General features: G+C 53.1%; 5 protein-coding genes across 5 annotated transcripts; 1 reads left to right on the forward strand and 4 right to left on the reverse strand.

The window, feature by feature from the left end:
• Positions 1-359: 359 nt before the first annotated feature.
• J4E87_008986 (uncharacterized protein) lies at positions 360-1,789 on the reverse strand (the record flags this gene model as incomplete). Its single annotated transcript, XM_049380568.1, has 2 exons — positions 360-1,242; positions 1,299-1,789. The coding sequence occupies 2 exons, from the start codon at positions 1,787-1,789 to the stop codon at positions 360-362; spliced, it is 1,374 nt and encodes a 457-aa protein (XP_049229631.1).
• A 3,227-nt stretch (positions 1,790-5,016) lies between these two features.
• Positions 5,017-5,661, reverse strand: J4E87_008987 (uncharacterized protein; the record flags this gene model as incomplete). The annotated part of the gene is made up of 1 exon (XM_049380569.1): positions 5,017-5,661. One exon carries the CDS (start codon positions 5,659-5,661, stop codon positions 5,017-5,019), a length of 645 nt encoding a protein of 214 aa, XP_049229632.1.
• Positions 5,662-7,477: 1,816 nt separating this feature from the next.
• J4E87_008988 (uncharacterized protein) lies at positions 7,478-9,028 on the forward strand (the record flags this gene model as incomplete). Its single annotated transcript, XM_049380570.1, has 3 exons — positions 7,478-7,481; positions 7,778-7,902; positions 7,952-9,028. 3 exons carry the CDS (start codon positions 7,478-7,480, stop codon positions 9,026-9,028), a joined length of 1,206 nt encoding a protein of 401 aa, XP_049229633.1.
• A 1,665-nt stretch (positions 9,029-10,693) lies between these two features.
• On the reverse strand, positions 10,694-12,205 carry J4E87_008989 (uncharacterized protein; the record flags this gene model as incomplete). The annotated part of the gene is made up of 1 exon (XM_049380571.1): positions 10,694-12,205. The coding sequence occupies one exon, from the start codon at positions 12,203-12,205 to the stop codon at positions 10,694-10,696; it is 1,512 nt and encodes a 503-aa protein (XP_049229634.1).
• A 1,475-nt stretch (positions 12,206-13,680) lies between these two features.
• J4E87_008990 (uncharacterized protein) lies at positions 13,681-14,680 on the reverse strand (the record flags this gene model as incomplete). Its single annotated transcript, XM_049380572.1, has 3 exons — positions 13,681-14,259; positions 14,307-14,510; positions 14,600-14,680. 3 exons carry the CDS (start codon positions 14,678-14,680, stop codon positions 13,681-13,683), a joined length of 864 nt encoding a protein of 287 aa, XP_049229635.1.
• Between the last annotated feature and the right edge of the window lie 343 nt (positions 14,681-15,023).

Consider the following 15,023-nt stretch of genomic DNA (forward strand, 5'->3'; position numbering starts at 1 on the left):
CGGGGCTCTGGAGGTTCTTTTCTTCAACTCTTCACTTCTAGTACATCTATACCATTGGGTCGATCTCATCACGCTGGGCGCTGCGAGATCGAATGTCTGGAATCTGCTGGCAGGTAAGTCGAAAGAATTTCCTACTGTTTCCCGGTGGTTGGATGCTTGCTTGGTGGGTGTGAAAAGAAGAGGGAAGATGGAAGAATGGGACCAGGTAAGTATGCCTCCTTCCATTTTGTGTACTGACGCGTTAGATTACGGTCAACATGGCTGAAGGTGCATGAAGAGAGCTGGAGTGAAGTAGGTACGATGGATATATGTAGTCAATAGCGCTATTCAAAGACCATGGTAGTTACCGTGAAACTCATCTAAAACCTCGCCTCAACCTTTTGCTCTGTGTCTTGCAGTGCCCATTGGCTCCTCGCCTTCTTGCTCCTCACAGCATCGACTTGTTCCTTTGTGAAGCCCTTCGCGACTGTCGCTGGGTTGTATCCCAGTCCAGTGATCTTGGCAATTTGCTCGTCTGACTTGTCCGTCGCGGCGCTTCCGTCGTGTCTCTTGTACACTGTGCATACTACAGCGCCTCCAAGACCCAAGTTGTGTTGTAGAGCAACCTTTGTATCCTTGATCGATCGGTTGTTTGCCCAACCACGCATGTGCCAAACGAGCTCAGCACATTGAGCGAGACCTGTGGCACCGAGGGGATGGCCCTTGGAGATCAGACCACCTGAGGGGTTGATGACGACCTTTCCGCCGTAGGTGATGCCACCCTTGCGGATAAGTTCGTGAGCCTTGCCCTTGGGAGCCAGGCCAAGGGCTTCAATGGTGACCATCTCGTTGGCAGAGAAACAGTCGTGGAGTTCGCACACTTTGACGTCGTCTGGTGATACGTTGGCCTCCTCGAGCGCCTCGCGAGCAGCCAGCTCACTCATGCTGTATCCTACTAGCTCAATGGCGCTGCGGTTGAACAGTGACGGTGTGTCGGTTGCTAGTCTTTGTCCGGCAATCAGGATGGCTTGGTCTTTGAGCTCGGGACGCTTGTCTAGGAATTCCTGCGAGACCAAGACTGTGGCAGCAGCTCCGTCGGAGGTCGGGCAGCATTGAAGCTTTGTGAGGGGTTCGTGGATCATGGGTGCGTTCATGACTTGCTCGAGGGTGTATTCGTCTTGGAATTGCGAGTAGGGGTTGTTCTTGGAGTGGGCGTGGTTGATGCGACCGATCTCTGCGAAGTCCTTGAGTTCGGAGCCGTATCTACGAAGATGATCAGTATGATAGAAACAGGGATTGATCCAGACGTCGGGACTCACTTCTCCATGTGTTCCCGTCCAGCGTTTCCGAACATTTGCGCAGCACCTGGTGCCTTGGTGATACCCCTCGTCTCCTTCATCATCAGGCTGGTTGTGCCTGTCGGGTTTGCGCGATCCTGGAAGAAGCTCTGTAGACTTCCGGGGAACATCTTCTCAAAGCCAACGACCAAGACGCAGTCGGCCGCTCCGTGCGCGATCATGTTGCGTCCCATATAGAGGCCGGTCGAGCCAGTCGAGCAGTTGTTGTTGACGTTGTATACGGGAATGCCAGTCATGCCGAACTGGTAAAAGACGCGCTGACCGCAAGTTGAGTCGCCATAGCAGTAGCATGCGACGCCTTGGTCGACATCGTCGTAGTTGATGTGCGCGTCGAGCATGGCCTTGACGCCTGCCTCGAAACCGAGCTCAGGGTAGTCCACCTTGCCACGAGGCTTGATGAACTTGGTCATGCCCACGCCGAGGACGTAGACGGGCTGCTTCTTGCCGACCATGGCGGTTGTGAGTTGTGAAGGTTGGGATGCGAAGGAGCTTTAGCGGTGGAGTAGGTGCGCTGGAGACGTAGCAGTACAATCGAACTATGGTGGTTCTGAAAGAACGGGGATAGTGGAGAATAGCGAGACGCGCCCCATGGTGATGTATATAGCGCGACGGTTGTCCCCGCATCCGCAACACCCGTGGAAGTTTGGCGCGTGGAGATGCCGAGGTTGACTCGTGAATGACAGGGGCGGGTCTGAATAACCGACCTCCGCGCCTGAGGGACAATTGCAGTACAACGCGACGCTAGACAACCACTGCATTATCTTATTGAACTCTTCGGTATATACACAGAAGCACGTTGATTGCTTTGTAGATACGGAACCACTTTGGCCCAGCTCACTAGAGCAGTAAAATCGAGTTAGCACGTAATGTGCGATACTGTCACTCCATCCTCTAGTCAGGCATTGGTAATCTTTGCACATGAATTCCAGCGTGTATAACGACAAAATACATGCAGTATGCGACTTGGCATCACAACCATCTTTCTCTCTTTTTCTCTTCTTTTGCTCCACTGCCTTTCTTCTCCTCTATTCACCAGGACGATTGGCTGGCAGCCAGCAAATAGATAAAAATATGTACGAATGCATTGATCAGGCCATTCTTTGCAACCTTCCCTCGTAGCGTATCTGACACAGTGATTCTGAATCAACAGCTCCATCCGGCAAGCGCAGATGATGAATTGCATCGCCGTGGGACCTGATACCCACGTCATATAATGCTTCCTTTTCCAACCGTAGGTAGCAAGGACCATAGGCAACCTCCTTCCAGGACTCAACAGCTTCATCGCTGAGCTCAAGATCCCATGTACCACGCCATGTAAGTGTCGCTATCGCACTTGCAGTATGTCGCTGATAAATTACCGCACAGGCTTGTCCTGGCTCACTGTTCCAGAGCGCCATGGTCTGGAGCTGCGGCATCTTGAGCGCAACCGAATTAGCGTTTTGCAACAGTGTATAAATATCTTGGAGAGGGGCTGTCCGGGCCAGTGTGGATGACGTGAGTGTCAACGACTGCAGGAGATTCCAGGTACATGGCAGCTGCTGGCATGAAGTGAAGAACTGCTGGGCGTCGATCATGTATGAAATAGAAAGGCGCTCTAGATGTTGGCTTTTGGCGGCAAACGCTCTGGTAAGGTGGAGTTTTGTAGCTGAGGGAGTTTCCACACGTTGGTTCAAATGTGGCGTGGCGTTATCAACTGCTAATTCAAGTTGGTTGTTGAAGTCCTTAAAGATAGATAATCTCCTAACGGAGTTTGGAACGCTTTCCAGGACCCAGGTGAACATTACTATTAAGATGTCAGAAAAAACCAAAATACATGTTTGATGTAGGTGGAAGGGTGGGGGTGGGTCTTCAATCTTATACCAGATCCGATATAAGACAATCTCAACAGAACGAGTACCGGCCCTCTACATTTCTAGGCACAAAAGCGTGTAGTGAAGAAAGGGCTCAACGTACTATATGCACGCAGGATCTGGTAATTGCGCCGGACAACCCACGACTCGTGGACTATACTTTCTAGCCGAGGGAGTTTCTCCCACAAGGCCTTTAGTACGTCGGGAGAAAGCTCATGTCGAAGTTGTCGACGTATGCAGAAGCCTGTAACAGCATGAACGGCGAGGATGTTTTGAGGGACGTTCCAGGGAAGCAGGGAGAAGAGGCGCAAAACGGCGGGCCTGCCAGGAGTCTCGAGCTGCTGACCATTCACCCAACCGTGTTTTGGGTCGTGCCATCTAATGGCTTTCTCCTCTTGCGTCCAGTCTCTTGTGTCTTCATGTCCAGGCCCAAAACAGTAGTTTTTGAACCAGTGTTGTGAGTCACTCGGTGAAGATGCGCTCAGTTCGAGTGTCAACCGACCCGTAGGCTGCCAGGTACTTAGGATAGAAAAGAGCTTTATGATAGCCCTCTTAAACATGGTAGATCTATCACGGGACGCAATGGCGGGTCGTTTACAATTGGTGCAGGCGTATCGAGGAAGAGCGATATTGAAACAGATGTGCTTGACAAGAGGCCTTTGTCGGATAACGAGGGTTTCCAGTTTTTTTAGACAGGATGGCTGCAATGACAGTCGGGAAAAATTCCTGGGTTCAAGAATGACCTGCCATTCCTTACAGGCGGCTGCGCATTGAGCCCAGCCAGGATGTTTCTGACCTGAGATTTCGTCGAAGATTGAGAGACGGATATCTGCAGGCAACGAGGGCCAGGGAAAGGCGATGCCATCGTGTCTCTCCGTCATTTCTGAGATAGAAATTTCTTTGGCAGTAGTTATGGTAGGAGGAATCGCGCACGTTCGAATTTTCGGGTTTTGGTGGTGGGATTGATGATGGAGATGCGCAGGGCGCTCCTTTTATAGTCAACGCACAGGTGTCCCGGTTCCGCTGCGATTAAGACACCTACTGACTTCAGTTATATGATTGCCTCGACTTCGACCGTGTTTGGCTATAAGGAATATCGCATGGTGGTCAATGATCTTTGACTCGCATCTATGAGCGATTCCATATCTTGGTAGCCATCCACTTCACCCTATGGTACTGCGATGATGCAGAGCGAAACGAACCACAATTTTCATAACATCGACGACCTGAACGAAAAGATAATCTCACAGATGAGAGATGTCGCAAGTATAATATACTGGTGGTCAATGATTATCCTCAGTTGTCCAGTCCACACGCCACGTTTTTAGTGCAGAGGACGCTCACGGGCAGCAAGAGCTCGTCTACGGCGCAAAAGAGAACCAATTCTTGTATCTATTCTATGCGACACGATTCCTCCGCGCGCTGCCGGATATCAGGTTCCACGGACTACTAGCGAAGACCAGGTGTTCTATGTTTTTTGTTGCTCCTGAGACGAATACAATGAGCCAAGTGTAAGCGCATCTGTTGTGTTTCTGATTGCTATCTTCAGAAAATATCGTTCGCGTGATTGTTGGGGGAGGATAGCGTCTGAGAGTACGCGATAATTGTGGCTTGATCGTGATATTAAAACTTTGGTCCTCCATGATGGACTGTAGAAAGCAAGTCTCTTGTCCCCTCTTGTGACTAGACTTGGGTATCGTCCAATCGTCTGCTCACGTCTCGACACCCTCCTATCTGCGTCCTTACGCAACCCCGATCGTCGAGGTTGCGTGCACTGATCTGGCCAACTCCCGTCTTGATTCAAATCGCGTCCACCGTATTTTACACTCTCAACTGACGTCCTCGTCCTCCTCGTCCCTCTTCCTTTCCCGCTCGTCCTCCTGCTCCTTCAGATGCATGGCCTCGACCAGCTCACTGCCCTCCATACCCACCTCTTCTCCATTGCTGCCGTCTGTCGGCTGCTTCTCTCTTATGGCCTTCTGGGCTTCCACTCTCTCGCGGACCAGCTTTGCAATTGCGTTGTCTGTCTGCACATTGAGTCCCTTCATCTTCTGCTCCAAATCCCTCTTCAAGTCCCAATTTGGCTTTTTGGGCTGCAACTTGAACAGGTCCAGTCCCTTGTCCTCTGCGGTTTCTGCTTCTTGTTGCGCCTTTGTCTCGAGCGCCAGCTGCTCTGCCTTGTATTCCAGTGTGTTTGTGGGGTCGGCGATTGGTGTATTGTCAAAGCCCAATTTGACATTTCGCGTCGTCGCATCGAAGTTTCGGCCGGAGAGGTATGTGGCTGCTACTGATGTTTCCTCTTCTTCTGTGCGTGTGAGAGCTTGCGACGTCTCGGCCTGGAGCTGGGTGGATGGCGAGTCGGCAGCTTCTGGCGCGTCTGATATTTGTTCTTGTTTCCGTTTCAGCGACTTGAGTTGTGCGAGGCGCGACTTCCGGTCGTTGGCGGCTGCGGATAGCTTTTCGTGCGAAGACATGGTGAGAGCTTTGCGGTTGCGCCGGGCAGGAGTGTGCTTGCGTGCAGGGTCGGGACGTGTCCAAAGATGGTCTATGATGTGATGCTGTGCACAAATTTCCTCTGAGAATGCGCGGAGGGAATAGAGAGTGTGCTGGGTGGTTGCTGAAGTGGTCGTGGTTGCCGTGTGGCTGCGGAGAACAGCTCGGGAGTCCAAGATCTTCTCCGGTTAGCGCTTCTGACCAAACACGCACCTTCTCAAGTTTTCGTGCTCCTCGCCATCTTCACCAGCTGCTTGCAATTGACACGTCATGGCTCCGTGAAGACGACAGCACCTGCATCTTCTCATGCCCCGCTTTCGCGTTCCCAATGCTAGCCTCATCGCCAGCGCCGACTTTCCCATCCTGCCGTTCCTCGCTCCGAGAGTCTTCGCCCAGTCATCGACGACGAAAGCACACAGCCAACAGCATGGAAGGCCTAGCACAACACGGGACAAAGAGAAGGATAGATCAAAAAGCTTAGAGGAACACAATAGGGTGGAAGATCAGGACCTCATCTCGAGCCCCCGAAAGACAATTGTACCAACATGTCGCAAGCGACCGACACAAGACGCTCCTGCTGCGGGGCTCCTACGGACGTCTGGCCATTGGAACAAAAGAACTGACGGTCCTGTTTCTGTTAATCGCCTCTATGCGGATATATCGACTTTCACTCGCCAGTATGCCCGCTCATACGTAACGACCACATCCAGCAACAAAGGCGTAGCGGATGAGAAGACGCTCTCGCGACCTCGAGCTCGTCGGGCACAGTCCAATCGCACTCGTCCTCCCTCGTCCTTCGTTCAACGCACACCTCTGCGAGCCGAGAGACATTCGAAACAACTCGCCTTGGAACGTGCGCGACTCGACAACTACGTCTCTAGACTACCTGCCGGGTTTTCACGTGCAAGGCGCGACCAAGATGGCCGATACAGGTCCCTTCGACGCCGCGTGGCAAACCTCGTCAGCTGGAACCAGACGCACCTTGATCTGACTGACACTTCTGCAAAAGAGAATGGGCTTCAATACGCGTTTGCGGCACTGGATCGCCCCGTCTACGCATCTTTGCGGAGAAACACACGTAGCGTCGTTATAGAACACGACCCACGATGTGCGCGATTGAGTTGGACGCTCTTTGCTGGAGACACCGAATCAAGTCCGCGCCAAGTATCGGACGGGTGGAAGGCTCTCGACATCTCGACGCGGAAAGCCTACGCTCACAAGTTGCTCATTTATCTCCTCGATCGTAAGCCTGGCCGCGCTTTATACTTCATACAAGCTTTGGTTAACGATACACGTACCTGGAGCCGGAAGCGAGAAGCTATTGCCGACGCTCTCAGTCATCTTTCCAAACTTCATCGACACCGATTGTATCAGGATCAGAGTTGGGGTACTGACCTAGAAGCACGCAAGCGCGAATTCGTCCCGGCCTTCTTGCACGTCTTTGTCAAGACGTTATCTAGCAAGCCCGATCTCTGTTCTCAAGACTTACTGTACAATCTTGTCGAGCTGGCCAAGATAGAGGATCTGAAGAAAGTGTTCGATTGCTTCGTGGAACACAAGGTACGCGTTGACTACGATACAGTGCTACACTATGCCACTGCATTTGGGCAGGCTGGTGAAGTGCAGTACGCGTTGAAATGCCTCGAGGCATTGAAAAGCCGACATTCAGAGAAGTCGTGGGAGTCTGTTGTGGCGCGTCAAAGACTTCGCTGGGTGTGCGCTGTCATACTGCGAAGGAGCATGGCTGCAACCAAAGACTTTCACCACACTCCATATATCGTCGCTGCCTTTGTAAACATGGGTATCCAGATGGACTTACTTCTTTACAATGTCGTCATACACAACGCAATGGAAGCTGGAGATCATGCCACGGCTTTCAAGGTGTACAACACCTTCGAAAATAATGACCTACAGCCAGACAAATACACATTCGGGATAATGCTCCATGGATGTACCATGCAAAATGATCCAGCCTTTTTCCAAAGATTTGCACAGTATTGCGAAGAGGTAGCACAAGATATCCAGGACTCTTGGCTAGCAACGGAGTGTCTCTACTATCAGTATGTACGCTACAGAGTTGATGGAAATGTCGAACAGACCTCGGCCATGCTATGGCACTCTTATTCCAGACTTTTCACGACAGCGCCTCTGCAACCATTCGTTGGCTACGGAACCGCAAGCCTAGGGAACGCCGTAATGTCACAAGATTCATCTACGCCAGAGTCTGTGCGCATTTCTCCTTCACATGTAACGCTATACATCATGCTGCAGACAGAGATTCAATCGGCCTTGGCAGTTAGCAACATGCGAGTCTACAACTTATATCTCAAATTCAAGTCGGTCGTGCAAGAGGGGGGTCATCCGGCGTTCAATGAAATGGCTCGACAGCCGCAAATCTGGAACGCCTTCCTCTACGCCTTTTGTCAAAAACAGCAATTCGCAAACGCGTCTCAGCTCATCCAAGACATGACGAATGGCCCAGCAAAGCCCAATGTCTACAGCTGGAATATCTTTATGCAGGCTTTCTTCAAGACAGGCCAGATACAAGCGGCAGAACGAATTTTCGAGATTATGCGCGACAGGGGCACTGATCCTTCCAAGTACACCTGGGGAGTCATGATGCGAGGATATGCAAATGCTCAGCTTGTCGACCAGATCGACGATATCTTACCACATCTTGACGCCGAGGACGAGTCGGATCCTGATTTACTGCGATTCCTAGCGAAAGTAGTCGATCGGAGAAAGTTGATGACTATATTGGAGAAAAGCAGGCTGCAGAAAGAGGCGATTGCGCTAGGGAGAGCGGAGCAAGAAGCTGAAGCAGAGCGATACTGGTGGCAGCGGGCGCTCGAAGCTGTCGAAGTAGCACCCACAAACGATGGTACTTCAGTCCAGTCCGGTCCGACTGGCTCTTCAGTTGAACCTTCAACTTCTCCAACCGAAGAGCGTTCGGGCGCGACTGGCTCTTCTGTTGTTGAAACCACCGTCTCTCCGACCAAAGAACAGTTGGGCGTACATCAAGACCGAGCCAGCAATCTCGAGACTGCAACGGAGCCTCCTCGGGTGCCTCATAGCCAGCCAAAAGCACCGCGCACCAATCTGCAAGACCCTGAAGTCCAATACAGGAAGCTCCAAGAACGACTGGGTCTTGTCCAGCCTGCCCCTCCCATGGTTGATGATGTCGCACTCAAGCCGACCAAGAACTCCCAAGCGGCGCCAGTCTTCAAGAGTATGATAGACTTGAGCAAGTCTCAACCCAGGGTCACGGAGCCTGGTAAAGCTGCTAGTATGCGGAAGAGAGCTAGATTCAATCTCGCCAAACCCAAGGGTAGAGGTGATTTGAGATGATGCGGCTTTGGGAAGGTTGTGTCTGTAGTTCCAATTGTGTGTATGTAATCTGCAAGCCTACCGACGGAGTTATTCATTATGAGCTACATCCTGCTTGATATCCACGCACACGTATTCATGCTCATGTCTACGATACACTGCAAATACGATTACTCATACAGCACACAGTATGTAGACCTCGCCGTCCTTCTACTATTATTACACACGCCAAGCAGACTGGCCTTCTTTTTTCCCTCATAATTGTGACGCGCAACCAGTCAGAAGTCTGGAACAAGGACGGGTAGCTCATATTTCTAGTCAACCCGCTGTTGAACCAAACTCCACCATCGAACCCCGCAATGACACCAGAGAACATGCGTACTCTGACCGACAAGCCCGGGGACGCCGAGGGATATTCTCGTTCTCCGGAAAGCATAAGGATGAACTCCTCACCCGAATGTGAAAAATCTTGGGAAAGAAGGGAGGCAACCGTGACGACCCATGTTTTACTACTTACAAAGGCTGCATCACACAAACATCTCAATTAACAAACTGTTTGGTACGGTTCGGCAGGATGTTGACCGCGGGGTCGGGGCAAGATCTACGTTGCATGTACAGCCTCGCAAGCATGCAGCATGTATGCATGCTACGTTACGTAGCTACTGCTGACTACTGTATACTAGCGGACGCGTTGGGAGCGAACCGGAGTCTCTCAACATTACTTGCCGGCCGCTGCCAGCTAGTGGTCTAGGTCTAGATCAAAACAGACCTGCTGTCGGGCCGCGTACACCCCAAGCACATGAGTGGCTGGGCGAGGACAGATAACGACTTTCTTTGTTATGCAGTAGAATAGGGTCAGATCGAGTACGATGTATAATCGTAGAAGCGATTTGGGAATATCCAGAATCGATGAACATGATGGATATAATATTCCCCATCGGGTAGTGTTGGTTGAAACACGGAGAAGTGAGCAAAAGACTTGTGTAAAGTTTGTTGTCAATCTATTTTCCTCTCTGCCTATGTAGATAGAGACCTTCAACGTCATCTGTGGGCCCGAACATGTAAAAGAAAAAGAGTTTGCCCAAGTAATTGGCGTACGTGTTAAATGGTAAAAAAGATGGTGATGGAGAAAAGGCGTTGGCTAATTACAAGAGTACTATATTGGTCGCGTGAGAAAGCGTCAATCCTCGAGATTCCAGCATCAATGTGATAGAGAAAGGTGACAAGACAAGGAAAAAAGCTGCCAGCATGCATCATCCCACACAGATCCAAGAGAATCAAAAAGGTCCCACCTCTTGAATCCTTGCCGACAAATCGACGTGTAGTGAGATATGCATACTGCGCTGGTCCAGACTCAAAAACGCTCGTGCTTTTGTTTGTTGTGCCCATCGATCAATGTCTCAGCAGTGTAAGCTTCCGCATCTTCCGAAAAAGACTCCCCGTTGTGTGGAGTGGGGCATGCGGAAGGGTTTTCCGGCATCCACGCGGGCAAACTTGCATGTGCATGCAACAACAGTACAACTAACAAACGCGAAGATCGATACGATGCAAAATGAATTGATGGCCACCCGATGAACGCCTCCGTTTGGATATATGTCGAATGAGAGCTAAAGGAGATGGGTAAAGATAGAGTCGCAATATACAGATAGCGATGATGTAAAAATACGATGACAACAAGGGCGCCGACTAGAAGTTTTGCGCGATTCCAGAGTTGCCTTGTTGAGGGAAGACACTGGGATTCTCGATCCTCGTGTTCCGCCGGGCTGATACGTCTCTTATGATGGGCTGTTGTTGGGCAGCGTATGGATCGTTGGCGGCATATGGCCCGTTCTGGTAGTAGTCTTGGTTGTTGTAGTACTCCTGTGGGTGACCATTGGCCATGCCAGGGTAGTCGCCAGAGTTGTCAGAGTGGTTGGCTGCTGAGTATGACGACGAAGCGTTGGAAGGCCCGCGGTGCACACCGGCCTGGTTGTTGGCAGAGTTGGCAGCGGCAGCACCGTTGACGACACCGAGGGCGCCGATACCGTCCGAGTCCATGGTCTGGCGACGGCCGTCTACAAGCGGGTCGTTGGAGTGGGCGTCAGAGTAGGCACCGTGTGTGGGAGAGTGTGGGCTAGTGTATCCGCCGGGGTTGCTGTTGCTGTCCGAGTAGGTCATGCCAGAGGTGAGGGTGGTGGACATCTTGCGGTTGGAGCTGGTGGTGGTGTTGCCCCAGCCTCGGTAACCGCTGTCGTCTTCGGCCATGGCCAATCCACCAACCGCAGGAAGGGTAGGGTCGTGGTTAGGGTTGAAGCCATACTCCTCGACTTCTTTCCTGCGTTCGTCCTCGGCGCTCTGGCGCTGCTTGCGTTTGCGCCAGAAGAAGATGCCGGCTAGGACTAGCAGAGCAACGACAACAACGGGAATGACGACAGCAATGGCAGTCTTACCGCCAGTGCTGAGACCGCCATCGTTCTCCTTTTGTGCATTCTGCAATTGGGTGGAGTCGGTGTTGGAAGGGTCGGCGGCACCTGTTCCGGAGGGAGACGCGCTGTTGGTTGGTGCTGCAGTGGGAGAATCTGGAGTAAAAGTCCGAATGACAGTGACAACTGATGGAGACTCTCCAGCTGCCGTGGGGGTCACGGTGGAGAGGATGACCTGGGTCGTTGCAGGAGCCGACGAGGCAGTGACGACGCTTGTAGCGTCGAAGCTTGGTGCAGCGCTGGTCGTGGCAGCAGGAGGAGGAGCCTGGGTGGATGATTGCGCTGGCGGTGGTGCGCTCGACGGCGCTGGGGCAGGAGCTGCCGATGTTGATGGGGCTGGAGCCGCTGATGAAGCCGGCGGCGGTGCCTGGCTCGACTGGGCGGGCGGGTCACTGGTTGGGGCGGCGCTGGATGCGGGAGGAGCGCTCGAGGCGGGTGGAGGAGGCTCTGAGGAGGGCGCGGCCGCTGAAGGCGTGTTAGAAGCCGGCGCAGGACTTGAAGGAGAGTCTGCAGGCGGGCTGGACGAGGCGGCGGGAGCAGAAGGCTCCGTAGGCGCAGGCGCTGCGGACGGTGTTACAGACGGCGAAGGAAGATCTGACGAGGGCGGATCTGAGGATGGGGCAGAGGCAGGAGGAGCAGACGCAGACGTAGCAGCGGGCGCGGACGAGGCAGCGGGTGCAGAGGAGGGAGAAAGAATGGAAGTAGACAACGTACTCTCGGTCACATTGCTGGACATGATGGCGACAATGGCAGCCAGCAGCTGACGGGCCTGGCAAGGAGCGACTGAGGCGACGACGACGGCGACGCGAAGACGGATAAGAGGTGCCGCGCGAGGGAGGTCGGACAGTCAGCAAGGGGAGAGGTTCGCTGGAGATGAGGAAGTTAGAGTTCCGTGGTACCGCTGGCGGGCTGTAGCAGGCGCGGCGATCTCGTGTCTCCGCCGTGGGTCCGCAGTGATGATGTATCGACGGAGGCTCTTGGGTTGCCAATCGACGGCGGGCGAGGTTGTGCACGAAGGTTAGTGGACCTGCACGGCAGCGGACAGGCGACCCCAGCCAGCACCTGTTGATAGAGCTGCCGAACCGAAAGCGCCCAACAACCACAAGCGCGCTGCTTTGCTGCTTTACCCTGCCGCCCGTGCCAATTGGGGGGGATTTGCCGTCTGGCGTCTGATTGCGATCGGCCGCTGGCTCTTGTGAAACAATACCGTCGCAGCTCGCACGCAGCGACAGACGCGACGGGCCTGGCAGCTTTTCACCACGCCCACGCCAAGGCCTGATGCCGCTCCTGGTGTTGCATCCAGCAGCGACTGGCTTGGAGCCTCGCACGGAAAAGCGGGTGTCTAATGCAGCTTCTAATGCACCCTCGCTGACTAGCCGCGGTCCCAAAGGGGGAGCTCATAACTGCTGAGCCGGCTAGCGACGAAAGCGGCATGGGCGTGGCTGTGTGCGTCTGGAGTCTGAAATGCGAAATCTGGCACAGCGGCCCCTTGAGATCGCCTGCTCCCTTTGTGCTGCATGCAAAACACCGAATTGCCTGCGTTGCACAGCGCCGCGATAATGCGCCTTTCCTCGCTGCCATGGCCGGTGCATGCCGTCATCCGCCAGGCCCTGGGCTGAAATTTCTCCACCACCCCAGTCGCAATAACATCATCCGCTCGTGTTCTGAGCGAGCTTCCTGTTCTTCGCAGCCCGTGCGCCCGTCATTGGCTCCGTGGCGTGCCACTCTATATTAAGACGGCCAGAGTACCCTCGGCACACAACCTCCCGTCTGCTCTACTGTACGGACAGCGCACTGTGGCTTCGCAACTGCTGCAGCTACTGCTATCTTACGAGGCAGCACGTCGTAAACACCACCACTAGATGCGCGCTTTTTATCAGCTGTCTTCGTATCTCGTCATCTGCTTTTGTCGCTGCCGAGCGCAGGGTTCGTCTCTCCACCTGCGCGCTCACTAGTGACAAACAAATTCTCACCGAACTATCTTGTGAAAACAACCAATTCTCGTGTGATTAGACACCATTACCCTGTCGCAGTTCACTCCACACTGTCATGCTTAGTGTACCATCACCTGCGCCTTCCCCTTACTGCTAATGCTGCACCGCTTCATTCTTCACTAGATTGCTGAAGCCACCTCTATCACTCGTCCACTCTCTGACTGCGGAACGCCAGAAGCTTGATCACTAGCGTACCAGAGCATCGTCTGCGAACTAGCTAGAGCACGCCCGGAATTATGGCCTTGCGCCCTTGCAGCTTATCCTTACCAAACTTCTTCTCGTACCACCGCTTGCCCTGCAACGCGCGCGGAAGCATGGTAGAAATCTCGTTGAGAAGAAACGTGCGTGCAGGCACACACTGCCAGCCCCCAATCATCCACCACCCTGCCCACTCAATCCACTCGCACAGGTAATGCGCGTGCAGCGAGTACTTGAACAGGCCGTTCTTCGGTATCATGTATACCTTGTCCACATTTTCCACGGCCTTGCCCTGCTCAGCGGCTGCCTTGCGTTGCTTGCGGTCTGCTGATCTCCGGATCTCGCGCAGGTCGTCGTCGTGGAACATGTTCGCCAAAAGTCCCCAGCACCAAATTACGAGCCCTAGAAACATGTACTCTTGTCGCGCTGCCCACTCGTCTCGTGATGTTGGTCCGTATCCCGCGAGGTAGCCGCCAATGGAGATGGCGTTGAACATTTGGAACCCAAATGCCATGATCCAAACAAATGGGTGCATTGGCGACATGCTGGGATTGAGAAAGAGGGGTGAGATAACTGCGCGGTAGAGGTAGTGAAAGACCTGGAGTCTGATTAGCACAGTTTCTGTAGAGCCTCCAATATACTCACAAAGCATCCAGCCATGGTCCAGTTGCCCAACGGTAGTTCTTCAAGCCCCAATTCTTTCGGGAGCGTAAACATGATGTACAGCAGGGTTATGAAGCCTGCCGACTCCATGGTCGCCCATCCTATCTTGCCATCGATGTTGAAGCGCGACTCAATCGACGTCTTGCCCTGTGGGTACCAGTCCAGAACCCATTGCGCTGCAGTAATCTTTGTTCACCAACAAGGTTAGTAACGACAGTATCAAATGGCACTGGGTCGCGGCACGGTGCCCAGCAATCTGTCGGGTGTATGCTTACAACAGGAAAGAACTGCCAGATATAGCAAATCAACTCCCAGTTCTCGCGCGACGGCGGCAGCCAGTTCTCCACAATCGCCATGCTTGTATGATGAGGTATGGCGACGCAGAATGAGATCTGACGACGCGTAGAGAGAATTGCTAATGGAAACCTGGTGATCAGGTGTGGATTAAATCACAAAACAATGATGTCACCAAACACTGTTACATCCGCGCCAAGCCGAAGCGCCCGGGCGTGTTTACGTTTTCTCGGTCGCGGTGCCTTTCCATCACGCTTCGGTCCGGATGATATGACCCGCTCAGACAGATCTACTAAGCGCGCCACCTTTCTGGAATTGGATCGCTGCAGGATACAAAGATCCCACCGCAGTGATGCAGCCTTCAGTGCAAATTGCCGGCATCATATCCATCAGACGTCGAAGTTT

The sequence above is a fragment of the Alternaria ethzedia genome (genome assembly GCF_023757985.1).
Source record: "Alternaria ethzedia strain BMP 0044 chromosome Unknown scaffold_31, whole genome shotgun sequence".
Classification (NCBI taxonomy): domain Eukaryota; kingdom Fungi; phylum Ascomycota; class Dothideomycetes; order Pleosporales; family Pleosporaceae; genus Alternaria; species Alternaria ethzedia.